This window comes from Corvus cornix, chromosome 4, assembly GCF_000738735.6.
Source record: "Corvus cornix cornix isolate S_Up_H32 chromosome 4, ASM73873v5, whole genome shotgun sequence".
NCBI classification, from domain to species: Eukaryota; Metazoa; Chordata; class Aves; order Passeriformes; family Corvidae; genus Corvus; species Corvus cornix.
The window spans coordinates 18,625,540-18,650,353 of NC_046334.1; the positions used below are offsets into that span (position 1 = coordinate 18,625,540).

The 24,814-nt window shown below is 42.6% G+C and overlaps 1 protein-coding gene across 6 annotated transcripts in view; it reads right to left on the bottom strand.

The window, feature by feature from the left end:
• FAM13A (family with sequence similarity 13 member A) overlaps positions 1 to 24,814 on the bottom strand; it is a 124,222-nt gene that overhangs the window by 35,937 nt on the left and 63,471 nt on the right. For 4 of the 6 annotated variants that reach the window (XM_039550661.1, XM_039550663.1, XM_039550662.1 and 1 more), the window contains exons 7-10: positions 15,217 to 15,258; positions 5,523 to 5,567; positions 3,778 to 3,957; positions 746 to 932 (exon numbers count right to left, since the gene is read on the bottom strand). In XM_039550661.1, coding sequence (XP_039406595.1) covers positions 746 to 932; positions 3,778 to 3,957; positions 5,523 to 5,567; positions 15,217 to 15,258 — 454 coding nt within the window. Of the gene's footprint in view, positions 1 to 745; positions 933 to 3,777; positions 3,958 to 5,522; positions 5,568 to 15,216; positions 15,259 to 24,556; positions 24,643 to 24,814 lie in introns of those variants that run through there. The other 2 variants (XM_039550665.1, XM_039550664.1) reach the window with 2 other exon arrangements.

A 24,814-nucleotide genomic window follows, 5' to 3' on the forward strand; every position in this document is an offset into this window, starting at 1 on the left:
AGCGTGGTTGCTCAGCTGCTGACACTCCAGTCAGTGTTTGCTGTGGCTGAGAGGGAAGGAGGGTGCACCAGTTTTATTCTACAGATTGTAGAACTTGACAAACTGTCTTCTACTGTGAAGGTCACACAAGAATATGCTGGGAAAGTTCTACAGTATTCCAGATTTTTACAACGTTACAACAAAGTCATTCATCTCCTCAGTAAAAGGTGGATAGAGGGATCACCTTTTGGACCAGCACACTTCAAAGTGCTTTCCAAATTGCAAACACCACAATAAAACACAGGCTTTAGGGCAAAGACATAAAACACCTTTGCCACCTCATTGTCAAGTAGACACTTGAAACCTAGTTTCAGAACTTAGCAGGAATATAAAAATAAACTTGACCTGAACATGAGAACCTACATCTAAGTTCCAAACTCCTCGCAAGGCTTTTGAAAGACTGGGAAAAAGACATATTTCCTTTTATGCTTTCCAAAATGCTTCACTGAACTCAAAAGAAAAAGGTTGCAGAAAGAGAAAATGACTATACATGGACTAAGAGGATTGTAGCAGAAATATGACTTCTCAGTTGCCTCATCACAAGGGTTACAAGCGTGGGATCCAGTGTTTCCCATGGTCCAAAATAGGCACTTAAGCCTGTACTGCAGGTAAAAAAGTCTACCTAAAGGAACCAGATGTGCACTGAAATAGAAGAGTTTTTACCATCCTAGTAACAGGCATCAAATAGTACAGCATGCTGGCTTACCACAGGACTGTCCTGGTTGTCATTAAGCTCTGAAAGCTTAGTGCTGGATTTCTGCCGTTTTGATTTATTCCTTTCACTAAGGTATCCAGAGCCGGTGTCTTGTAATTTTTCTACATCTTGAGCAGCTAGAATACAATCTTCAAGACTGCTGAATCCAGAGGGAATGTTTTCTTTGTTGACAACTTCCCTAAAAAGAAGAGGGACATTACAACAAGAGGTTGTTTAAAACATTCTCTTGCTACATTTATGGTAGCAATAGAGAACTACATCATGCTGACTGGGGCAGTTCCAGCAACAGCATCTATCCCCTATGAAACCAGTATCTCTGGTTCTTCCCAATGCAGCCAAAAACACACACTGTGTAACGCTAAATCCCACTGAGGAGCAAAAACCAAGTGTATACACCTCAGGTGAGAAAGTTGTGAGGATCAATGTTTGGGATTTGATTCACTTCCCACTAAACCCAACACACAGAAGCCTTCACATGGAAGCTGGACTAGTCCCTGGCTGCCTGTGGCATTTTTACAGAGAGTATGAAGCATATTTTCCTTTGAGACACGTGCTTTTAATTTAGAAAAGTGATTCACAGCTGCGGTCCGAGGATCTCCTTTGGTGCATGACACCGCATAATTGGCCCTCTTACTCACAACTCTCAAATGCAAGAGCAGGACTGTGGTGCTTTAGCCAAATGCTTGATTTCCATTTGGGAATTACACTAAACATAAAAGGGAATGTATCTCTGCAATGGCAACATGACTGCCAGGACAGAGGACTGTTTTGCTATGTTGGGAAGCGAATGGGACAGCCAGCCCTAAGTCATCACGTGATGCACTCGGACTCTCTGGGCTTGCAGGGTTTGTGCATGTTTACCAAAAGCCTGGCATATGGCTTATCTTGCCCTGTTGGATCCTTCAGCAGACAGCTTTTCATATACCACTTGTTTAGTAGTCTTCCCTTTACTTTGTCCAATAGTGAAGATGCACATACACATCACAACACTATGGGAACAGGAGAAACACAAGGCACCTCATTTAGCCAGAGGCTAAAGGCAGCTTGCTTACACTTGACACTGAAACTGGAACATTTGCTAACTCTGTGTGGCTGTCTTACACAGTGCTGTGAAACTCCAAAGCCTGCTTCCATGAAGAGCAGGAGAATTCATCTAGACTTGACTGGTGTGATAAGAAACCAGTTACTCTGCAATATCTGGACAGTGTCAGCATGGCAAGTATTCAGAACAAAAACAAAACTAGAAGGTTCCAGTGACTTTCTACATCAGAGATCTCTTTTGTTGGTGGAAAAGAGATATAAAGAGGTATGATAAATCTCTAACTAAACTTCTAAGATTTGCCTTACTGGAAGTTTTTACAAACCCCTCAGCAGACCAATTACACATACAGAGCCTGTAGACCATGTAATCTTCAAAGCCTGGGAGTTCACCTATGTGATTATGTGATAAACACACTTCCTGCCCGTAGTCCCATTTTGTGACATTACAAATCCTCTTGTGATCCATCACAAGGCAAGGAGATGAAGTCACTGACAATCAAAAAAACAACACAAAGACATTTTGAAAGGAATCCTCAATTTCAATAATTTACCCAGAGAAATCCCAGCAATCTGACCTAAGGGAACCAGGGAAAACAATTTGGACCATAGCCAGCATTCAAAACTTTCAATGTGCTTTAAATCCTTGGCTCCAGCTTTCTGGACTGAGCCTGTATAACTGTGTCAATCGTATCTAGAGGCCACTCTGTAACACAAGGTTGAAGAAAAGCCCTGCAGTACTATATGCTTCCAAACACGTACACTAGCCAGTCTCTGACCTACTTACCTGAGAAGCCTGTCAGCAGGGCTACTTAACAAGAAAAACTGCTTTAGAGCTGCTGCCAGATACTTTGGTGACTTGCAAGTACCAATTTCCCAGGCCACCTTTACAGTGTATTTTGATTCACTATGAAAATGGCACCTTTTTTTTTTTTTTTTTTTTTGGTAACTATAGATTTTTTTGTACAACAGTAGCATTGACACATTTTGGGAAATACCATGGCTGCAATATTAACACGAGTTATCAATGGCTATGCACCTGTATTAAAGTAGCTTCATACAGGAAGGTACAGATCCAACAGAATTTGGGGAATTGAGCACCCAGGAACAACAACAGGAGACTAGATGTTTGTTTTGGAACCAACTTCAAATCCTAGCAATCCAATACTACAGTGAGGCATAGACATTCTTTACAAGAACTAGTGCTGCGTTACAGGTAGACAGATGGGTAAGCACTGATTAGAGCGAAGTCTGTAGTTATAGTTTCTCAAATACAGCTATGCCTTGTGTAACTACTTTGTTAAGGCTGTGGTGGTAACACAGTTGTACCACACAATATATGTCACAACTGAAGGAGTATGAATGGAAAAATAGGCATTATCTTTACTCTTTGACAGACATTTAATGAAACTCACCACTAAATCATGTTTAAATTTTGCATAATAGGGTGGATAAAAAAAAAAATCTTAGATTCTGATTAATCAAAAGGAAGATTTTTCTAATTTCAGACAAACTCCCAAGTCTCTTCACTAAACCCAAACACAAGCTGTGCCTCCACACACAAAAAGAGGAACTTAATCTCATTTTTGAAGACATTCTGAATTCAGAAAAGCAGCTGAGCCCAATGTTTTTATCTAAAAAAAGTTATAGGCAGTGCAGCCAACTGCTTGGGAATTTCCACTAATGCAACAAATACGGTAAGTAACCAATTCCAAATACTGTAATTAAAAACTTGACTAGGGGGTATAACCCCCCTAGATTCTTATCATGCTTTGCCCCAGTCCATGATCTCTAGTAAACTCTGTATCTCCCAGCTCTAACTGATGCAATGGAGCTCTGCACAGGCACTGCAGTCTGCTCTGCACTTCCAACTCGAGGCAAAAGGTCAGTGCCTTCCATAACAGAATGTGGCATTGCCTTGATAGAAGACATGACTGGGGTAGACTTAAAATATACTTTCCAAAACAAAGAAATCAGGCTCATACATGTCTCTGTTTCTCCGGGCTTCCTCCTGCTCTTTGTGGTGTCGCCTCCTCTGCCTGGCAGACACATTAGAAGAGGCTGAAGATGTCCCCGATTCAGAGTCCTCTGAACTCTGGCCGCCTGAGCCATGAACATCAAAGAGATGCTGCTCCACGGCTGAGCGGATTGTCTTCTCTAAATACCTGTCAAGCCGAAAAATAAGGTCAATTGAGCTCAAAAACTTTGTGGAGCTCCCTCTCTGCAACAATAAATAAAACAAGGGTATCTGTGGGTTATACTTTCTTAGGATGGCAAAGCAGCACAAAATGTTCTAGCGCTATGACACAGGCAAAGAGCAAAGCCAGAATCTTCAGATACCCTCTGGTTCAATTCCCTCAGAATAGCTAAGCCTTCCCAATTAACACTGCTCTTTTTATTTCTAGGGATGTCTGAAATTTCAGTAAAACAGCTAATTTTACTTACTGCAGCTACAGACATTAGTGCCTAACTTTCATCCTCCACTTAAAAGTCCCTGCTCTGACAAAACTGCATTTGATACCCAGCCATGCTGACAGTGGTCAAGTCTGTTGCGCAACACAAGCTCAGTAAGGCAAGGGATCACCTGCAAGAAGATGATTCACTGCTGTCTCACAGAGGGATGACAATATGCAAACAGTAGCTCACTACAAACTCCTAACATGCACTGCGACCAAGCATGGGTTTTGTTCGGAGTTCATGCTGTTTTCACACATTCTTGGGCCACATTCTTGTGTATCCACAGCCACCCCGATACTGCTGTGAGACCACCCTCACACCCACTGGCAGTGAAAGGGCTTCCACACAAGCCACCACAAAGGAGCCCCTGCAGTTGCATTGGTTAAAGATGCGCGGCTACTTGGACTTTCAACACAACCAAATCTTCATTTTGGTACTGCCATTCTCTTACAACATTCCCTTCCTTCCTTCATCAGAGGAAGCTTTTATGAAAAAACGAAATTTTTTTTTTCAAAGAGATTACATGGTAACACATTTTTGTATACACCCCCATCCTGTCTCTGTTTCTTGCAATGCTTTAAGCAGACTTGTTTTTCAAACGTGCACATCCAAAGTCCACGTATAGCTTCTACTGTTTTTTCCATAATTAAAATGTTATTTCAGGATTTGCTGGTTAATTTTCAACTGAGTAGCTACAGTATGGGAACCTGTGCTTGGGCTGGCTTCTCCTTTACAAAAGCTGCGCTAAGTTGCTATACTTGAAAGCCTGCTGAGACTGCAGTTCCTGGAAAAGTCAGAAGACCTGAGCAACTGCAAAACCCCAGATGGTTTAACTAGGCAAGTATGTCTGTATTTCATTATTGACAAAGATCAGTTCTGCAAACCCATCAGCCACTGGGAATTTCCAGCTCCAGCAAAGCCAACCCATTTTAGCTCTGCTCCTCCCAGTTACAGCAGTAGGGTCAAGTCACGTCCTCTGCTGGGATGCAACAGGGAGCAAACAAGAGCAAGAGGATGATGCAGTGCAAAGAGCTTCTTGAAATATGCAAATTCTGCCTAAGCAAAACATCACAGGCACAGAGAGCAAAGAACTAAGGGCCTGAGAAGTTTTCAGAAGGAAGTGATTTATTTTCATTGCAGATGAATTGCTTTGGGAAACACTGCCAGCTTTTTGTTTATGTAAGAAAAACTCTTTAAGAGAAATCAAAGATTAACCAGTAATACTTTAAAAAGCTCCAAGAAAGATAGCTACAAAATTGTAAAAGACACTTACTCTCCTGTAGCAGGAACATTGCTACTGACTTGTGATACGTGAGCACTGTATAAAAGAAAAAAGAGAAAAAAGTTAGATTTTATTATCAAAATAAGGTCTTAAAACCTCTTGCTCTTTGCTGTGCTGAGATTTAAAGGTCTAAGCTGTCTGAACAACAACTGCATACACATGCCACAGGTTTTCTCCTTAAGGAATTTTCACTCCCACTGTGACGTGGCACATTTTGACAAGTCAATATCCTCAACAATTAATTTCCCTGTCATTTTCATGCATAGGCAAAAGTCTAACAGCAAGTATTTCAACCTCAACATGTTACAGATTTTTTTGTTTTCTTCTGGGCTTTCTGCTGCTGATGTTTTAGCCTCAGCACAAAAGTCTTCGCCTTTTGAAGCTGACTTGAAAATGTATACACTTAACTGCTCTCTCTGTTTAACTATTCTCTCTTTGAATATGCTCAGAGAACATACTCATATTCTTTGCTTCACATTTAAAAAAAATAAAATCGATGCACTCTCCTCTCCCTTTTACCTCAGTCTGTTATCAGGCTCAGGAAGAGCTGACACAAATGTAGGTGTTATCGCTTGCTGTTCAAAGCCCTTCTGAACAAGCTGACTTGGCACAGGTGTCACTGCTTTCTTCCCTCTGCCAAGCTGAGTCCCATCCTGCCCCTTTTTCAGCTACTGACTCAGCTGACTCAGCCTTGCAGATAAGGTGACACTGCCTATTCATCCCTCCTGCAACCTGCCTTAAGTTAAATAAGCTACAGGCCTAGGGGTTTCCTTTCAAATTATCCCTGTATCAGCAGAGTACAACTGGCAGATAAATCCCAGTAAAATGTGGTGAGGGTACAGGCTGGATGCAAGACGTGCTTCCTGCCAAAGCAGCCATTCATCACTTTCAGTCTTTACCAGTTTATCTTAAATAGTTTCCTTGCAGAACCATCAACAGCTGATTTGCCTTCACTACCCAAAGGTTTCCTCTCTGTCTCCCTCGAATACTTTGCACTTCACTGTATGGGGCTAGAGCTATGTAAGAAGCTGCAGCACCCTCAGATAACCACTCTGTGGCCTTACTGGGTTTGAGCGTCACTTGGGCAGAAGGCAGGCAACAGAGTATGAGAAGGGTAAATGAGGGGCCACTACAGCTAATTTAACAAAACCAACGAACCAGTGTGACTCCAGTGCAGTGAGTTACAAACCCCACAACACCCAGCTGCAAATTATACTCGCAGTGTGCTTCAGGCTGAGCCAGTGTGTTCACCTGGGATTTAACCACACACACATCCTTGCCAGTCCCAGCTTCACTCAGTGCTACTCTCCAGTCACAGCACAGGCCACTGGAATGGTGGCACACCAGGAAAGCAGTCACAGACTTGCCATTATGTCCCACATTACCTGCACAGGACCTGAGCAGTTGTGTCATTCAGGTAATTTCATGAAGACATACAAATAACTATTACTGTACCTATTATTACAGATAAAGTATCTGCATACAGGAAACAACATTGGCAAGATCACTCTCTTCCCACATCTAACATCTTGACTGTTAACTACAGGATGGCTTTGGAACTTGAAGTGCACATTTCAAGCACTCTGCTTGCTTTCCAGTTTGCTTACAGGAACTATGTGGCCTCTTCCCAGCCCAAAACTATTTTTTAAGACCTGGTCTCCCATGGCAGACGTATTAGCAAGTAAGGTGCTAGTGTGGTAGGCTAACCCACATCATAAGATACAATTCATGTGCTTGCTACAACTCCTACACCCATGGGAGTAGGTTAATACTGTATCACCTTTTTGTAATATTTACATGCACGCCTAACTGAGTGGGGTTGTCTTTCATATCACACTTCCCTGTTTTCATGCCAGTAAAGTGATAGTGCAGAGAAAGAAGGGATTGTTTGGATTTTAGCTTTTTAAAAGCATCCGTAGGATGTAGCTTTATCAACCAATAAAAATTTTTCTAACACCCCAGTACATTTTGTAGTTGTCTAATTCACAAACTGTGTGCTTTACTAACAGCAATTCAGTTTTAAGTACATTAACCCGAGTAATTTGTAATTACGTGTAACAATTAATTTACTGTATCTAGAAAGGCCCTATTCAGACAATACAGATTCTGTAAGAAAGACAGTAACATGGTGATTTTCAAACTACTGACAACTAACAAGGAAGTACATATACATTACATGCCAGCTGAGTGGATGACTACAAAATGAAGCTCTGACATTCCGATTTTACTGTACTGAATCCAAGTTTACCCTTAGCTCTGTGAAAACTTAGTGCTCTTTATCAGCCCCCCTCTCAATAAGACAGATTTTAAATCAGAGTTTTTCTAGATACACTAACTTCCCTTTAATTCCACAGCTGGTAACTTTTCTGGCTATTTCATTTTGAAGCTTTATTTGAATGCATTGCTAAATTACTTTACTTTCTCTCCACCAACCTTTCTTATACCAAGGAAGTTCACATCCAAAACAAATGGTGGAGGGGAGATAGTTACACAGTGGTTTTAGGATTTGAGCCTGCTGTGGGACAGAACAGGAAGTGCACGAGCACATTGGCAAACCCAGGCAAGACACTGCCTTGTGAGGATTTCAGAAGCCAGAAAAGCAACCAGGCAGGCAGGGTGTATCCTGTGGGGTTTCCCAAACTTCTTGGGTGGCAGAAGTTGCTCTGCTGTTGGATTTATGCAGAGCAGGCAGGGCAAGCCATGCCTAGAAGAGCCCTCTTGGCATGCCCGCCTGTGCAGGCAGCTGCCTTGCTCAGTACATCATCCGGACAATGGGAACTCATATTCTGCTTCAGTTAATTATTTTCTCCTCAAATCTGCTCCATTTCACTGATACGTACGGTCAATTATCTCCACAGCTAGATTATCTTTATTAGATTATGCAGCTGCTGTTGCAGAGCATGCTGAGAAATACTGACTTTTGATAGAAATTAGAAATTGTCTCCTTGGGTGACAGAAGGCAGCAGGACATTTTCCCAGTGCTGGGGGACTTCCAGAAAGCCAGCCAGAAAACCTGCATCAAGGCACACAACTGTATTAAGTGCTATGAACTTTTGAACTTGTTTCTTATGACCCTCATGCTTTTCCTTTTGGGAAGTCTGACCTCTAGCACTTCCCAGTTTTGTCTAACTTGTTTACCCAAGTCTTTTGTTCACTTTCAGAGGTGCTCCATCAGCTCTGGATAATGCCTTACTTCACACATAAGGTAAACTCTTACTGCATGACCTCCTTTCTTCTGTTTCAACCTCAAAGATGAGAAGGTGGTATTTTCCATCACCATTATATCTCACCTGCCCCCCTAACTAGTACTCTGTAAATTTAAAAGATGTGCACTAGAGTGAGAATTACCTCATGCAATGCCTGCACCTTGTTTGGTCTGCATTGAGCATCTTGTGAGAGCAGACAAATAACTGAGCTGGATATCGAAGCCCCTCCTCCTAATTTCTTTCATTCAAGCCACTACTGAGCAAAATATCTTAGCATCCAGGTAAAAAGAGCAAAGAAAAAAACATGAAACAGAGTAAACTAGCAAACTGACATACTGCCACAGTATTTTCCCAGACTGGGTTTTCATTTATGAAGTAAATGAATTCCTGACAATGCTTAATGGCCTAACTCATAAACTATTCTTGCAATCTGGTACTAAAGACACTTGTTGCTGAGATGTATTTACAGTCCATCTGCTTTATTCAGGAAGCAAAGGTGGGTTTGGTTCCTGTTTTCAGGTTTTTAAAAGCCGAGCACAACAGTAAGAAAGCCGCAATAGATGCAAAAACTTTTCACCATCTTGCTATTCCAGCAAAGTTGAGGATGTTTAAATGGCTTTGACATAACAGATGAGAAACTCCTGAAGTTCTCCCAAATATATTACTTCAATCCATGACCTATGAAGTTCCTATTCATACGTATTTATATGGTCTAAATGCTATCCACTCTCCACACTGTGACATGCAATACTGCAAACTCATGTGGGATCTATTTTAAGACGACTACTTTATTTGACACACTTTGACCAAAGAGAAGGGTTGTGATGGCATAGAAAATGTGAAAATAATGAGTTTAAAAATAAAAGGGGTGTGCTCTTACTTACTGGGATGTCCCATCACACAGAGGACACACTTTCATTATTTTCTCAGCACCTTCACACTTTCACAAGCCCAGATCAAATTATCCTCCCTTTAAACGTGGTAAACTATTTTTTACACTACCTTGTTACTACACAGAAAACTAACCCCACAAAAAGCAACTTTCTTCAGGATTCCTAATGTTTTTCACTTGCACATCCTTTATGATGGATACACACTGACACCTACTGCTTGGAGCAGAGACAACCCTGCAAGGGATTCATAGAGGCCACATGATTCAGCTTGGTGAATTTGCATGGCTGTGTCTGTGCAGGCTTCTCTGCAGAGGAGGGAAATAATCCTCAGGGAGCCTCAGACCTGCACAGCAGTCAGGCACCCAGAGCAGGGGCACCCAGTGGCCTGGTGTTTCCTTTCAGCCAGTGCTGGTGTGAGGGACATGAGTGTGTATCACATAACATAATCATGATCTGCGATGGAGCCCAGCACTCCTGTGGATCTTAAGACCTCTTATAGCATGTGCCATGAAGGAAGAAGTGTCCAGTGGGAAGGTGGTCAAGCAAATTTCTGAGCAGGTGTGAAATCCAGAGCAAAATTTTCCAGTTTCTTCAGAAAACTGACCTGAGAACAAACAGCATAAAACATCTTACCCAGTAAACCTCAGGCTAAGAATACCTGACCTGCATTACATAAAAAGAGTTGTCTTAAATAAGAATTGTTAAAAGGAGAAACAGTCAGCTGTACTGAATAATGCCCACAGGAATACTTCTAGGAAAAGAAGCAGGCAAAACTGTCCAATGCCTTGCCCTGCACTCATGGGTATTTAATGCAATCCTTGGCACTGCTTGTGATTTCAGGTCTCATTGCAATTTCAGTTTAATGTTCTGCACGTTAACAAGGAAGCTCCACACTACAAAGCTTTTGCTTTTCTCCCCTGTAATATCAGTCTGGCTTATCTCAGGCCGTACCCATCAGGGAGCTCCTCTGAAAGCGTCTCATGACTAATGTCACATCTAACGCACACACCCCAGCATAAAGCATGCCTGAAGATTCCCTGCCTTCTGAAAACTCATTGCACACGTGGAGTGGAATTGTGCTTACAGGGAATTGCTGCTGCCAGATGCTGCTTCATTACCTGAAAGTGCCAAGTGTTTCTTAGTACTGATTACTCAATACAGCTGGCAGTCACAGTCTCACTGCAGAATTATGCAAGGAGCAGTACTGTGCACTTTTTAACAATCTCAACTCCCTTCGCCACAAGGTCTTGTTACAAAAGGTTTTGGAACGTAAACACCCTTCAGGCATGACTCCCTGAAACAACCACCTAGCAAGGCTTTTCTCTTCTTTGAACAGTATAGAAATCTTGCCTGGTACTGAACACAGCTGAGCCAACAAATTATCTAATCAAGGACTACAGAGAGGGAGAGGACAACCCTGGTCAGCAGTAGGTGAATGCAATCAAACTCCAGATCTCTCAAATTGGTCAAGCTGACCTCATCCTTATTATGCCCAATGAAAGAGGGCTCCAGCTACAAAATTAATAATTTTCTGCCCAAATCTATGCATAAACTATTTACACACATTCTCTCTCACATCAGTATTGTTATTTAGGATACACATCCTTCCCCCTCTGTCTAAAACTCAGGGGGAATATGTGTACCCTGGTTCACTTCTTATGGTAACTAGGACATCCATGCTCTTTTCTCCATCTTATAACATTTCTTTAATCATCTTCACAAACCTAAAGCCATTGGAACACGAGTGACTTGAAACTGTGTAAGGCCACACCTGTCTCTTTTACAAGGGTATCCATACTCCTTCTAAGTATACTGAAAATACTCCCTTTATATATCCACTGGCACGTGATTACTTCAACTGGAGTATTTTCATCCCATACCTCCCTTTCATCCCTCCATGAACAAGTATGTTCATGTCCTTTTTTTTCCCCTGGCATTTCCAAATGGGAGGAACTCCCCTTTCATGGTAAAGATTTTCATTATTAGACCTGAGGTAAATTACTTTATTACTTATGTTATTATTTTTTATAGTATGTATCTTAAATTTGATGCTTATCTTTATAAATAAATAAAAATACCTTATGTATATATGACAGTGAAATATTTTATATATATATATACACACACACTCTATATAATATCTCACTGTCATATATTTTCTCCCAGAGGACACCCCCAACCCTTTCACCCCTGCTATAAGCTCAATTAAAGAACATGATTCCATTTTAGTATGCTAGTGGCCATTAAGGAAAAGAAGTTCATGACACTTAAGGAGCTCCAGCAGCAAACCCATTCCTCTCCTACCAGCAATACCTATAGGTCTCAGCCCCTCCCTACCCATTTTTAAGTTCTAGTACTCATGTCCCCTTTTTCCATATAGATGACATGATATAAAACATTTTGCTGACATCAGAGAGATTAGGTATACTCCTTCCTCTCTCTGGGAAATCTTTTAAAAATAATGTGGTTGTACCGGTGTTACTGGTACGCTTTTTACAAACCCCTGTCACATTTTGTCTCATTTACTGCTTACTCTTGTACTGTTAAAGACTGTTTATTTCCTTACAAAGTAGCAGTGGTAATAAAGTCTTGACTTTCCCAATATCTAAAGAAAAAAAAAAAACAACAAATCCCCAACCCTAAATCAGTGTCATTTTAAGAAACAGTGTATTTATTGGTGGCATTCTGACAGTTCTGACTTAAAAGTTAAGACCTTCAGCATTTGTCTTCTTGTTAAAAATAGCAACCAGGGAAATATCTCCATTGTTAGCTGACACGGTACAGCACTGAATAATCAAGTCTCTGAGTTGATCCTACTAAAACTGATTTACAGAGGGTGTACTGGTTTTGGCTGGGGTAGAGTTGATTTTCTTCCCAGGGGCTGGTATGGGGCTGTGTTTTGGATTTGTGCTGAACACAGGGTTGATAACATAGAGATGTTTTTGTTATTGCTGAGCAGGGCTCACACAGAGCCAAGGCCTTTTCTGGTTTTTGTACTGGCAGGGAATTTAGGGGTGCATGGGAGGTTGGGAGGAGACACAGCCAGGCCAGGTGACCCAAACTGACCAAAGGGCTATTCCAGACCATAGGGCACCATGCTCAGTATATAGAGCAGGGGGAAGATGGAGGAAGGGGGAACATTTGGAGTGATGGCATCTGTCTTCCCAAGCCACCATTACATGTGACAGGGCCCTGCTTTCTGGAGATGGCTGAACCTGCCTGCCCATGGGAAGCACTGAATTAATTCCCTGTTCTGCTTTGCTTGTGTGCATGGATCTTTCCTATTAACCTGTCTTTATCTCAACCCATGAGTTTTCCAGCTGTTACCATTCCAGTTCACAACCAAATCCCGCCGGTGGGGGAGTGAGAAAAGCAGCTGGTTGCTGGCTGGGGTTAAACCATGACAGAGGGACACAATGTTCCTTCCGTCTGGCAAAAGCCAAGTATTATGCAGTGTTTGGAAGCTAAAGAGCTCTTGTTCCCACTTACTTAACTTGTTGTATAATTATCTATATGGAACTACTGCATAAACACAGCAGTGACTGCTCTGTACCCAAACATTCATGATTTACTTGAAGGATTTCTTGAACAGTATTTCAAACTATGTAAGTGTGGCTGGTAGCAACAGAAATAGATTTGACCATCAGACAGCTAAAGCAGACAGTCTCCCCTTCCTTGCCCATGGTGTGAAATGCTATTCCTACATATGTCATGCACAGCCTCTGGGGAAACAATCAGAACATTCAAAGTTACGCAGAGAAAACTGGCCACCCACTCCAGTTCCCAGTTGTTGAAGCACCAGGAACTGCCCAGCCAGCACCAGCTCTCCTGCCAAATTCACTGCACCTGGCAACTGACCTCAGGAGGACACATTTCTGATGTGTTATAAACAGAAGCAAGACTTACAAGCTGTTCCCTTTATTTACAAGTAACTGTATCCCAGCAATGTTACAAAAGACAAGAGCTTGGCATGAAGCCTGTACCTCAAGGTGTGCTGCTCCCTTTACTCCTACCAGCCATTTCTACAATTCCCATCCATGTGTTTCTTCCTGACTCTTCCCTTCCTGTCTGCAAGACAGATTCCCATGGAAATCCATCCTTTCATTTCAGTGGACACACTCATTCTCTGTTCTCCCCCCAATATGCCTACATCTCTATTTAAGATGTTCAAACTTGTTCTCTTCCTCTCAGAAATGTCCTTTGGTATCAGTTTTCTCAGGTCCATTCCTCACTCCCCATCTCCTTGGTGATCTTGACAAGGTCAGCCAAAGAGAATCTCCTTCATGTATCATTTTTCTATAATCCAGGAAAGGGCTTGGAAGGACAGTTTTGAGCAGTAAGACAGATGGAAATGTAATGAAAGCCTAAAATCATTTGAAGGTCACATTTAGCCAGAAAGAAAAACAAAAGGGCGGACGATTTTTAATGCAAAGACAGGATGAAGAATTAAACTCGGGAAAATTTGAGACAGGGGAACGTATGTATGCAGCTACAAAATAATCTCCTGAAGGAAAAGGCAGAATCTCCTTGGACAATCTGGAGCTTTTGAGGCACAGACTGGGCAACATCTGCACAAATACATTACAGGGAGTGATGGTGCATCAACAGGAAGGCAGACAGGATCATGCAACCAGGCTAGTCCATGAACAATTCCCTGACACACTTTCTGCGCCGTATGCATTAACTGCACTCTTTCTGTGCTTCATGTTAGAAAAATTCTTTAAGAAAAAAAACCAAGCTACAAAGATAAACAGGAATATATGCCAGATATTAACACATTCAGACATCACTGTAAGAATTCCAATTATCACTGGGATAGTGATAATTCTCACATAAAGCACCACTGGGATTTCTTTTTATTTGTTTAAACTCTGCAGAGATCAAAGAACCCAATTATAATATCTGGCCCTTCCCTCTCTGCAGCCCTTCATTGTTAATTGCTCTGGCTCCTGTTCTTCCACTAAGTAAAAATTAAAGCATTGGAACTGAGCCTGCTACTGAAGCAAGCAGAGCAAACTTTCACTGATGTCAACAGAATGAGACCCCTTTAAAAGCAGTGACTTTGCCCTCCAGTTGGCAAAACAAGAAACAATTTGTTCGAATGCAGCATGAGCACCATTCCCTCCAGTGAGGCTTGTTGGGTACTTAAGCACTCTCCTGCTTTTCTAGGCTGCAGCAGGGAAACAGTTGCTGGATGGGCTGCTGACTCACCATCTGGTTCCTGGTTTCTTTCTGAGCAGCACATGCTGCCAGTTCCTCAAATCCTGTAGCAAAAATCTCTCCTGTGCCTGCAGATAAGCTACTCAGGCATCTAAGCTACGTAACAAACCAAAGGAAAAAGGAAATCCATGTCCATCTTGTAATAAAGACGTTAAACCCTGGGCCTCCTCTCTAAAGACAGAAGAATAGCAACAGAGATGGTACCTACAAAGACTCATCCCACTAACTGTGCAACAATTACAAATGTAAAACTAATCCTCACTTTGATTACAGTCTGTTCAGAACCTCTGAACCCCTCCCCACATTTAATTCCAATAACAAGGCAATCCCGCACAGAAAAATAAATGAAAACAGCTGAGTAAATACCTCACATAGAAGGGTGACATGGGCCGCTCATCTTCTTGGGAGCTAAAAACAAAACATATTTTGTAAGTTAGTATGCAGTTCTGTCTTGTATTTGCAGCTCAAGATACTCACTCTTAAAAAGCAGAGATAATAAAAGTGATATTGCACCCGTTGCAGAGGTAACACTTAAGTCTATTTTGTCCTCTAGCTGACGCATGGAAGAAAGCTTTAAGTTACTTTCCTTAAATCCTGGCAATCCAACTCGTTTCTCAACGTCCACAAATGTGGCGTAACAGATCTTCTGCTAGACAGCCAGGAGTCATTCTGACTCTGCAACAGTTCTAAGGCTATTCCCATAGCAACAATAAAGCATTTTGCCAGGAAAACCAAGAGAGTCCTTTGCTGTCTGCTGTTCCAGAATTAAACAATCTGCCTATTAAAGCCAAATTTGACAAAAACCACAAATGACATTTTGAGTAACCAAAGAAACGGCCATGGCCATAGGTGCATGCATGAGGCCACCTATTCCCCACTTTTATTGCTCCTGTGGAAAGTTTATTTGAATGAAATTTCTCTTGGTTTGAGACCAGGGATTGCCACTGGCTGGCATGGAGGCCTCATGACAAAATGTTTAGTTGTGTTTTAGTTGCGCACTGTCCTGGCCCCAACATAACTACCTGGTAAGTGACTGACCAGCCCATTGTGCCTGTGCTGGCTCAAGGGTAAGAATGAGCTGGGACACAGAATCACACATTATCTCTTGAATTTTGAAGGATTTTATTTATTGGCTTATAAAAGCTGCTCTAAGCACTCGATAAAAGGGAAAGGAACATCTCTGTAGGATTTGCAGCTAGGAAATCAAGTACTCCAGGTACCTTCTGCAGCTTCCATTGGAGCCAGCATGAAGCTCCCTCAGCAAGATGAGCTGAAACTGGCCTGCAGCCAGGTAAGCACCCTGCCCTCACACTGTACAGAGCCAGAAGAAGATTTAACCATGGCTTATTTCCAACCCAGCCAATGTTATAACTGATGCACAAATATGAACACCAAACCCACTGGGGAGGCCAGAGCACGAGGGAGGAGGCAGGATACAAGGGAGTCAAAAAGGCAGACAGACAGATAAGCAAGCCAGTGCTCCAGAGAAAAAATAACAGGGATTCGACCCCCCCAACTAGAATATGGAAAGATTCATAAATAGACATATATAGAAAAGACCTTAAAGCACATTCTGATTTGAAGGTAATACCAAATACCACGGACCGGAAGGAAGAGAAACTGCCTTTGAAATCGGCGTGGTCTGCCAAAACTTCATCACCTCTGTAAGGCAACAGTGACTGGACAGCTTTCAGCAGCTCCCCAAGAAGAATGGAGTACAGCTGCTACTGGGAACTTTGCTGCCACTTCTACAAGCCTGTCTTCAGTGGCCTGCACAAGCTGCAGTTCCCAGAGCTGCTGCTGCTGCCAGAGCCAAGCAGGACAAAGAGCAGTGCACAGTGGGAGGAGAGCGCCTGCCCGTGAACAGAGACTAACAGCACCTGAAGTGTCTTTGTGAGAAACTGCTACAGCTTTGAGACTGCCTAGAAAAAGTTGACGGAAACACAGAAATGCCCATTACTGCCTTTCCCTGAAGACAACCTGCAACAAAGGCATGGGTAAGAACCTCTGCCAGGTAGGGCTCCCTCCCCTGATGGCATGCAGTCTCCCAGCCTGCATGCATGCTATCACTTTATTTAGCACTTACAGAATTTATACTTTTTTTAAGTGTAAAGAAAGTACTTTAAATCACAAAGCTGCTGGTGAAGTTTTTTGCTATGTTCAGTTCACTGCATTAATAGCTGTACTTGTAATCTCAGTGCAAACAAGTCCAAGTAGTGGACAGAAAAGATGAAAAATCTTTTCTCACGTAAATTAAAGTTCACAGTGCCATCAAGATTTCTCTGCATCAATGCAACTTCAAATGACAAAACGAAATGCTGCTTTATGTACAAGTGGCAGCTGCCAAAGCCACACCAAACATGCTTTCTTTTCATCATAAATGCCCCTCCTTATTGCAAGGTTTGTAATTAACTTCCAAATCAAAGAAGCACAATCATACTGAAAAAGTCCAAATAATCTTTTACATTTATGCTCCCAATATTTGTTTTGACAGAGCAGATGGAAAAGTAGTATTCAGCCAGGACTTTGAATCCTCTTGCATTTTCTTCCCTTTCTTCCACAGCAACTGCAACTGGATGCTTCTTAAGGTCAAGCAAGTTTTCTAATTGTACAAAAATTTATCCACCCATACAAAGGAACTGAGGAAAACCAAATTATTTTAAGCCCATCAGCTGGGAATGGCAGAGAAAGAAGCTCTTACAGAAGTCAGGAACCAAATATCAGTTTCATTTAGATCACCAAGTGTCAAGATTTCACATGGTTGGTAATAATTGTAGCTGTGAAAAGCCTCTCTTACTCAATAGTGGTTCATACTTTTACACATGCAGCAAATGAGCAGTAGCTGAATCTGGGATGAAGCCCTCCAGGCTAACTAGTATGAAATCCAGACTTTTGAGAAAACCATAAAAATCTTCTAAATTTCTACCTTGTCCGGCAAAGAACTTATCCATTAGACAAACAGGCTTAGCAGTAAAATAAGTTTTGGGGCTTTTTTGTTTGGTTGGGTTTTTTGTGTCCCCAAAGTTTTCTCAAGCTTTACATATGCTTTATGTCCAGAAGGCACTAAAAGGATGAAATAACTTTTAAAAAACCCAGTTATTTATTCAACTATCACTGATTACCTGGTCAAGCAAGTGAGTGCAAAATACAGCAGTCTCTTTTTTCTCAGGCATATAAATAGCTCCCCTAAGTCAAGGGATTAAACAGAAATTAATCATGTCCATGAAATACTTGGGAGATTACCTGACAGCTTCCTTCTTGCTAAAACCCAAAACAAATACCAGCCAAACTAGAAAAAGTCAAACCAAAACCAACCAAAAAAAATACAGCAAATCAAACTTGTTCTGTTTATTTCAGAGCTAAAGAAGTAGTATTACGTATGTTTGTGACCACCACTGAGCTAATAAAAAGTACGTCAGACTGGAAGGAACACCAGTTTAGCCCACCAGTTAGTTTAACACATCTTGGGATTTTCAGGCACATCCTTTCTGTCCCTGAAGAAGGAAACAGGAAAGCCTGGGTGAAGTCTAACTGTTAAACAATAAATTCCCGTTACAGAAGGAGAGTTATCCATTTTTTGCCTCCCTCTTTTGCAACAGGAATGTTACAGGCAACCATTCACCCCTGACATTCTTGAACAGGCAATCACAGTCTTCCTTTTTTCTGACATCTCATAGAACCATAGAATTGCTGAGAGTGAAAAAGACCTCTCAGATCAAGTCCAACCTTTAAATCATCTCACCCTTCAGGCAGAATAAGGGAGCTGCTGAGCCTGTTGTAGAACACCCATTTAGATGGAAAATTGCCAATTTACGAGCATAAGGAATACCCCTGTCTCAACCCTCTCCTGGCCAGCCTGAGCTCGCTCCCACTGCAGGTCAGAGAGTGGCTCAGGGTCCTTCCTCCTTGTTTTACCTGCACTTAATTATCAGCAGTTCTTCTGTCTAAGCTTCCTGGCACTGGAACCTCCATTACAAAGCTACTGCTGCTTTCCTACTCTGCATCTCTTTTCAAAACATAAATGGGACATTTAGTTGATGAAATAAAAAAAAAAAAATACTCTAGATTTTGGCTTCAGGGTTCTTTTTGTGGGTTTTTTTTTTTTTTTTGGTTGCTGTTGTTTTGTTTCTTGGGGTTTTTTGGGGTTTTTTTGATTGCTTTTGTTTTTGTTTTTTTTTTTTTACAATTACAAAAATGTACTTTGACTCATGGGTCAACATTTTGCACTGGAGATGAAGGGCCTAGACACTGTCAGGGTCTTGCTGCTCAGCCAAGGTCATGTTTTCCTAATGCCTTGCCATAGGCTCTGTTTGTTCTGACCTCAAATGTTAGATAAGGGAATGGCTTGCTTTCTATTCTACCACAGAAATTCTTGACTTCAAAAGAAATTTAATTGGTTTTTAGTGAGAACACTTTTTTAATGCAAAGCAATAGCTGCTTTTATTTTTAATGCAATCAAACAAAACGGCATTGAAAAATTCAGTGGCAGCAAACTACTAATGATATCAAAAGTTAATGCAGGTTTTGGAGGGAGGAGAAGGAAGGCTAAGCTTGGGCAACTTCTTAAGACTTCAAACTTATCTCCCTCTTGTTTTCTTCTCATCATTCAGAACATTTATGCCTCCTTGGATTAAAAGACATACAATTTTTGCAACTACAGAGGATTTTAACAATATTGCTTATTTATTTATTATGCCATTCAACACCAACAACACTAAAAACAGCTTCAAGGAAACACTGATTTTGAGACCACAGTAGTGCTTTTTGCTGAAAGTCTCATCTTATTCACAAATTTTTCAGCACTTTTTCACCCACCCAAGTCATTTCCCCATAAAAGTTATTTCGATGTTGCAAAAAATGCAAGATTGAAACAGCTCATGAAAATTTATTGCATGCTTATTTTCTCAGTAGAGCTATTTACTCCTAGCTTGTGCTTCGCAGCAGTGGGTAAAAGGCAATGTTTTTGCAAATGAGAAATAGCAGGCAACACAAGCTTTTGCCTTCAAATAAATCCTTCAAAATAAGCTTCCTTCAAATAAATACTGAGGTACATTATGCAAAAGAAGAAAGAATAATACCATTCTTGATACAAGAGTAACCATAAATTAAATCTAACATCATAACAGTGTGGTGATACAATGGTCATCATTACAGTCAGGACCTACCATCAATCCTTGAGCAATGCCACCCTTGCTCTATATCCTTAAACAGAGGGGAAGGAGGGAATGCCATACATGCACTGTTCAAAAAACAAATGCTTAACAGCTATTTTCCTGTGAGAATTATTTCCATGCCAACATTTCATTTTCCCTGAAGAGCAACTTTAGTAAGTGAAAACCATAACATGTTGTTTCAGATATTTATATCCAGTCTTCACAATAGTTGTGCCTATACCCAACCACACCTACCACAGAAACTTAAGTAAGCTACTCAGCAAATGAGCCACATATCAAAATCCAAAGCTGACAACCCAGCTTCTTTATTCTGAACTCACCTATTCTGCAAAAATATCATACAATTGCAAAATATCTCCAATTACTTGGGTGGGGGTGAACTGCTATTGGTTTAAATATTAAACTCCAAAAGATCCCACCATCTTCCCCAAAGCTGTTTCTTCAGCAGTGTTTTTCCTAAAGATCTCTCAACTAAATTCCACTGCATAGGCATCTATCCATAAGCACAACTGCACAGGCTATGCGTGAGGTGGCACTGAGACTGAAGCATACTACCTGAACAGGAAAAAATGTACACTGAAGGTGTTTTGCACATCTCCTCCTACTTCAAAGCAACATCAGAGATCAGGGAGGTATAGGCTTTCCCATGGCAAGCTGAAATGAGCAGAACTTCTTGCTGATTAAGTGCCACTGTGAGTTATAAGCAGATTTTCCATTTATATTAACATAACTGAATATCCTGGAGCCCTTGACAGCATAATTTCGTATAATTATTTTCTGCTTACTATCCTCCTAGATTGAAAATATGTTTATCTTTTAGAAAATGACGTCAATGTTAAATAGCTCACTTTTGTTGTTTCACTTCTTAAGCTAGTTGGGTCTTATTATGAAAGATGGGGCAGTCTTTCCTTTTACTTGTGGTTTGGCAGTAGTCCTCACTAGGATAAAACTAGAAAATGGCTCAGAAAGAGGCAGAATGAATGTACCAGCCAAAGTCTCACCTCTTCTCAGAATTTAACAGTGAAGTTGCATAACACACAGATACCTGTTGCATTATAATGGTGAAGAACTGTTACTAGGTAACCAGCGATTTCAGTTACAGGATTGTTTGTTAAAAGCTTGCACACTTCAAATAAATGTATCTGAGAGGCCAGTTTTTAGGTAAATATTCATATTTTCTTGCTTAATCAGGTGGACACCACAGAGACAAACACAAAAGAAAATTTCCACACCAATTTCTTCTTTTAGTCCGAGCCTTCCATGCCCAGTGGTACTGAGGAAGAGCTTCCACAGGCTCCTACACTCATGTCACAGCTGTGACAAGACAGGGTACCCAGCTGTGGGTCAAATCTGAGTTTGGAAGACAAAAAATTCACATAGCATTTTCCAAAAAGCTATGACTTGAGGAAGATGAGAACCACAGGTTTGAATTCCTCTTCATTCTTCCACCAGAAAAAAAACCCACCCAAACCCAAAGCAAACAAAGAAAAAATTAGATACAAGTTCTCTCCACTCTCAGAGAGCATACTTCACTTCACATCCATATTCCAGAACATACTTCATAAGGGCTTGTCAAGTACTCCCAGCACTTTAGATAGAAAGCGATAGCGAAGTCCAAAAGATCAGACTTATTTACAATACAACTTTACACAGACAAATGTTCACAAATGTGATAAAGAGAACACAGCAGACACCCAAAAAAAAAAAAAAAAGTGTGGTGGAATACAAATAGTGTTCTCATGCTAAACTGCTGGGTATTTGTGAAAGACCCCAAACAAACCAACCAGTAAGGTAAATCAAACAATCCTGATAACTGCAAGTGAGGCTGCCCATGCAGACCACTGCTGCTGTACAGGTTAGAAACAAATCAGTCACCCTCCCTGCTGCAATCATATACACTTGCTAAAAATATTTCTGATGGCTTCACTCTTCCACTACCTTGACTTGTTAAGCAACAGAGGCCAGCTATCACAAACAAGGCCCAAGCATGTACCTGCCTTTCTTATCTCCTACAGAAACTGGTAGATATGCTTGGCAAAGGCAGCCCTCTGGCTTTGCACAGCTGTTGTTAAATCTGCAATAGACTGAGCGGGAATACATGAATTCAAACATGCATTAACAGCATTAGTAACGCTCTAACTAGGAAGCTAGGATACCAAAGTAAGCTAATGCTGTTCTGAAAAGATGGTGGCCTAATGGCAATAGAAGAGACAATTACTGGTGGATAAGCTGTTGGAAAATCAGTAATGCAATCCATGTGACATTCACCGGTGCCTTCTGCAGCACTTGGGCAATATAGTACCTACTGCAGTGAGGGTACAACACATTTGGCCTTCCACCTCTTCCCATGCAATGAAACATAACCCTGACATCCCCACTGTCACTCCTTCACAGCAGGTCACCATACCCCATCCCATGCCATTCCACAAATATCTATGTATAGAATGATAACATATAGTACATATGGCTCTGTGCAAGCACAGTATATGATTTTCTGGGAGACAGACTCACAGCTCACACATACCTTGATTGATACAGAGCCCTTCTCCCTCTCCCAAGTTTTACACACCAGCTACACATTTGGATTGCTTCAGCATAGGAGGGTTTCCACGGCAGGCACAGCATGGCCAGCCTTGGGGCCCCAAAGAGCACGGAGCAGGGCACCTCCAGGAGATGGGCAAGAGGGAGTTCACTCACCCAGGAAGGGAACCAAGTGTGGTTACTGCAGGCAGCTCATTCCCTTTCTTGAGAGAGAAAGACAGATTCTTTCAGCTTGGCATGTGTCCTAAATCACAGCACCTGAAGTGTGCCCCATCTCTGATCTAAACCCAATAACAGGAACCATACACTGCAATTTGTCCATGCCCTCAGCTGGAACAGCAACATCAGCCTGTCCACCCCACAGGAAGCACAAAGTGTTATCCACGCTAGTACTAGCCAATACTAGAGGTAAAACCTTTCCCAAAGCTGACAAAAAAATGCTCAAAGCCAGCAAAACTGTTCCCAAAGGAAGGAGACAACATTATACAGGGAAGAACAGAAAATAAAGGTGCAGCCTGGAGAACGCCACTGTTAAGGGATCTGGCAATCTGTGCCAAAGAAAATTAGATGCTAAAAAGTACAGTATACGCAGACTAAAAATAGATCAAGGACATGGAAAAGGAGCCAGAATTTAGTGAATTATTTTAACTGAAAAACTCAAAACAATTCTGTACCATGCTTAAGGCTTAATGGAGTTTGAAGAAAATTCCTCACTTTTGAAGTGCTGACTGCATCTCTAACTGATCGAGACTTAGTCCTTGCAACAACAACAAAGAGTCTAATCAGAGCCAGCCTGTGAAACCTATGCTCCCCTGGGTGAAGAGTCAAGAGCATAATAACAACCACTTGCTCCGACTGCTGGTAGGACAGTCAGATCCTTGGGAACATAGAAAGGTTAAAAATATTATGTGAGACTGGTCCTTCAAATAGAAATGATACACCATGACCACTTCTTTAAGACATTCAAACCATATTTCCGTTTCTCTGCAGTCATCAACATGGAACCTCACGACTGCATTAGTGCCAAAGAGACTTTCTCCACATCTACCTGCAGAGGACCCTACACTTTACCAAGACAGTAACAGTTTGGGCAGCAATTTTAGTTACTATTTTATGGTGTTCAAGGAAGCAGCAACTCTGCAGCTTCTGCTGAAACAGCACCACCACAGTGCTGAAATGGCACAGTAAATTTTCTATTTACTGTTTTATAGATCCCAGAAAGATTGATATTCAGGCCATTCAAATACTACTAGGGGAGATAAGGACCGCTTAATTTTGAGAACTGAATGAGAGGTAAAAATAAAAAAAAAAAAGAATTTGATGACCCAGTGAAAGGGATGTTTACACTCCTCCCCGCAGTGGGTCTGTGCCCTGCCATTTCAGCACCTTGACTGCAGCTGTCCCTGCCACAGTGTGGCGGGAGCACATGCCACCACAGGTACTTGCTCACGGCTGGTGCTGAAGGGAGGTGTGCGCCGGCACCCTGGAAACACCCAGCCCTTTTCCTCCCAAAACTAAACCTGCCGCCCATGCTGCGGCAGGCTGGAGCTGTGTGAGCTGACAGCCGGAGGTGGGCTGTGCGCAGGGGCAGCTCCCGCACCGCAGCACAGCCCCGCCGCGGGCAGCCGCCGCAGGGCTCGGGTTCGCCCGGGCGCACGGAGCCGGCGGAGCCCCAGCGCTGTCCGGGCTCCCGGTACACCTCAGAGCTGCTCCCACCCCTCACGGAGAGCGCTGTGTGGATTTCGGGGCGCTACATCGAGCCCCCTCTCCGCCCCAGGAAGCCAAAGATCCCCTACCCCCGGAGACCCGCTAATAACCCGACTTGTTGCACTGCCCCGGTGCCGGGGCGGGAATCCCACTCCCGGGCGGGTATCCCACTCCCGGGCGGGTATCCCCGCTTCCAGGCGGGGCCGGAGTCCCGGCTCCCCCGTGCCGGGCAGCCCGGCAGAAGCCCGCGCTGGATCCCGGGCCTGCCCCGGCCGGACACGTACCTCTGCAGGGGCATCACCTCGCACGCCATGCTGGCCATCGAGCCGCTGCCCGCCCGGCCGCCCGCCGCGCCTCTCGCCGCGCCCGCAGCGCCGCCAGCGTTTCGCCGCGGGGAGCGCCCGGCCCCGGGGAGGGGCGAAGGGGCCGCCGGGCCCGGGTTGGCGGCTGACGACGGCCCGCCCCAGCGCCCAGAGCGCCGGCCCGGCCCCACAGCTGCGACACCCGCCCCGGCCCCTGTCCTTGCTCGCCCCACCGGGCTT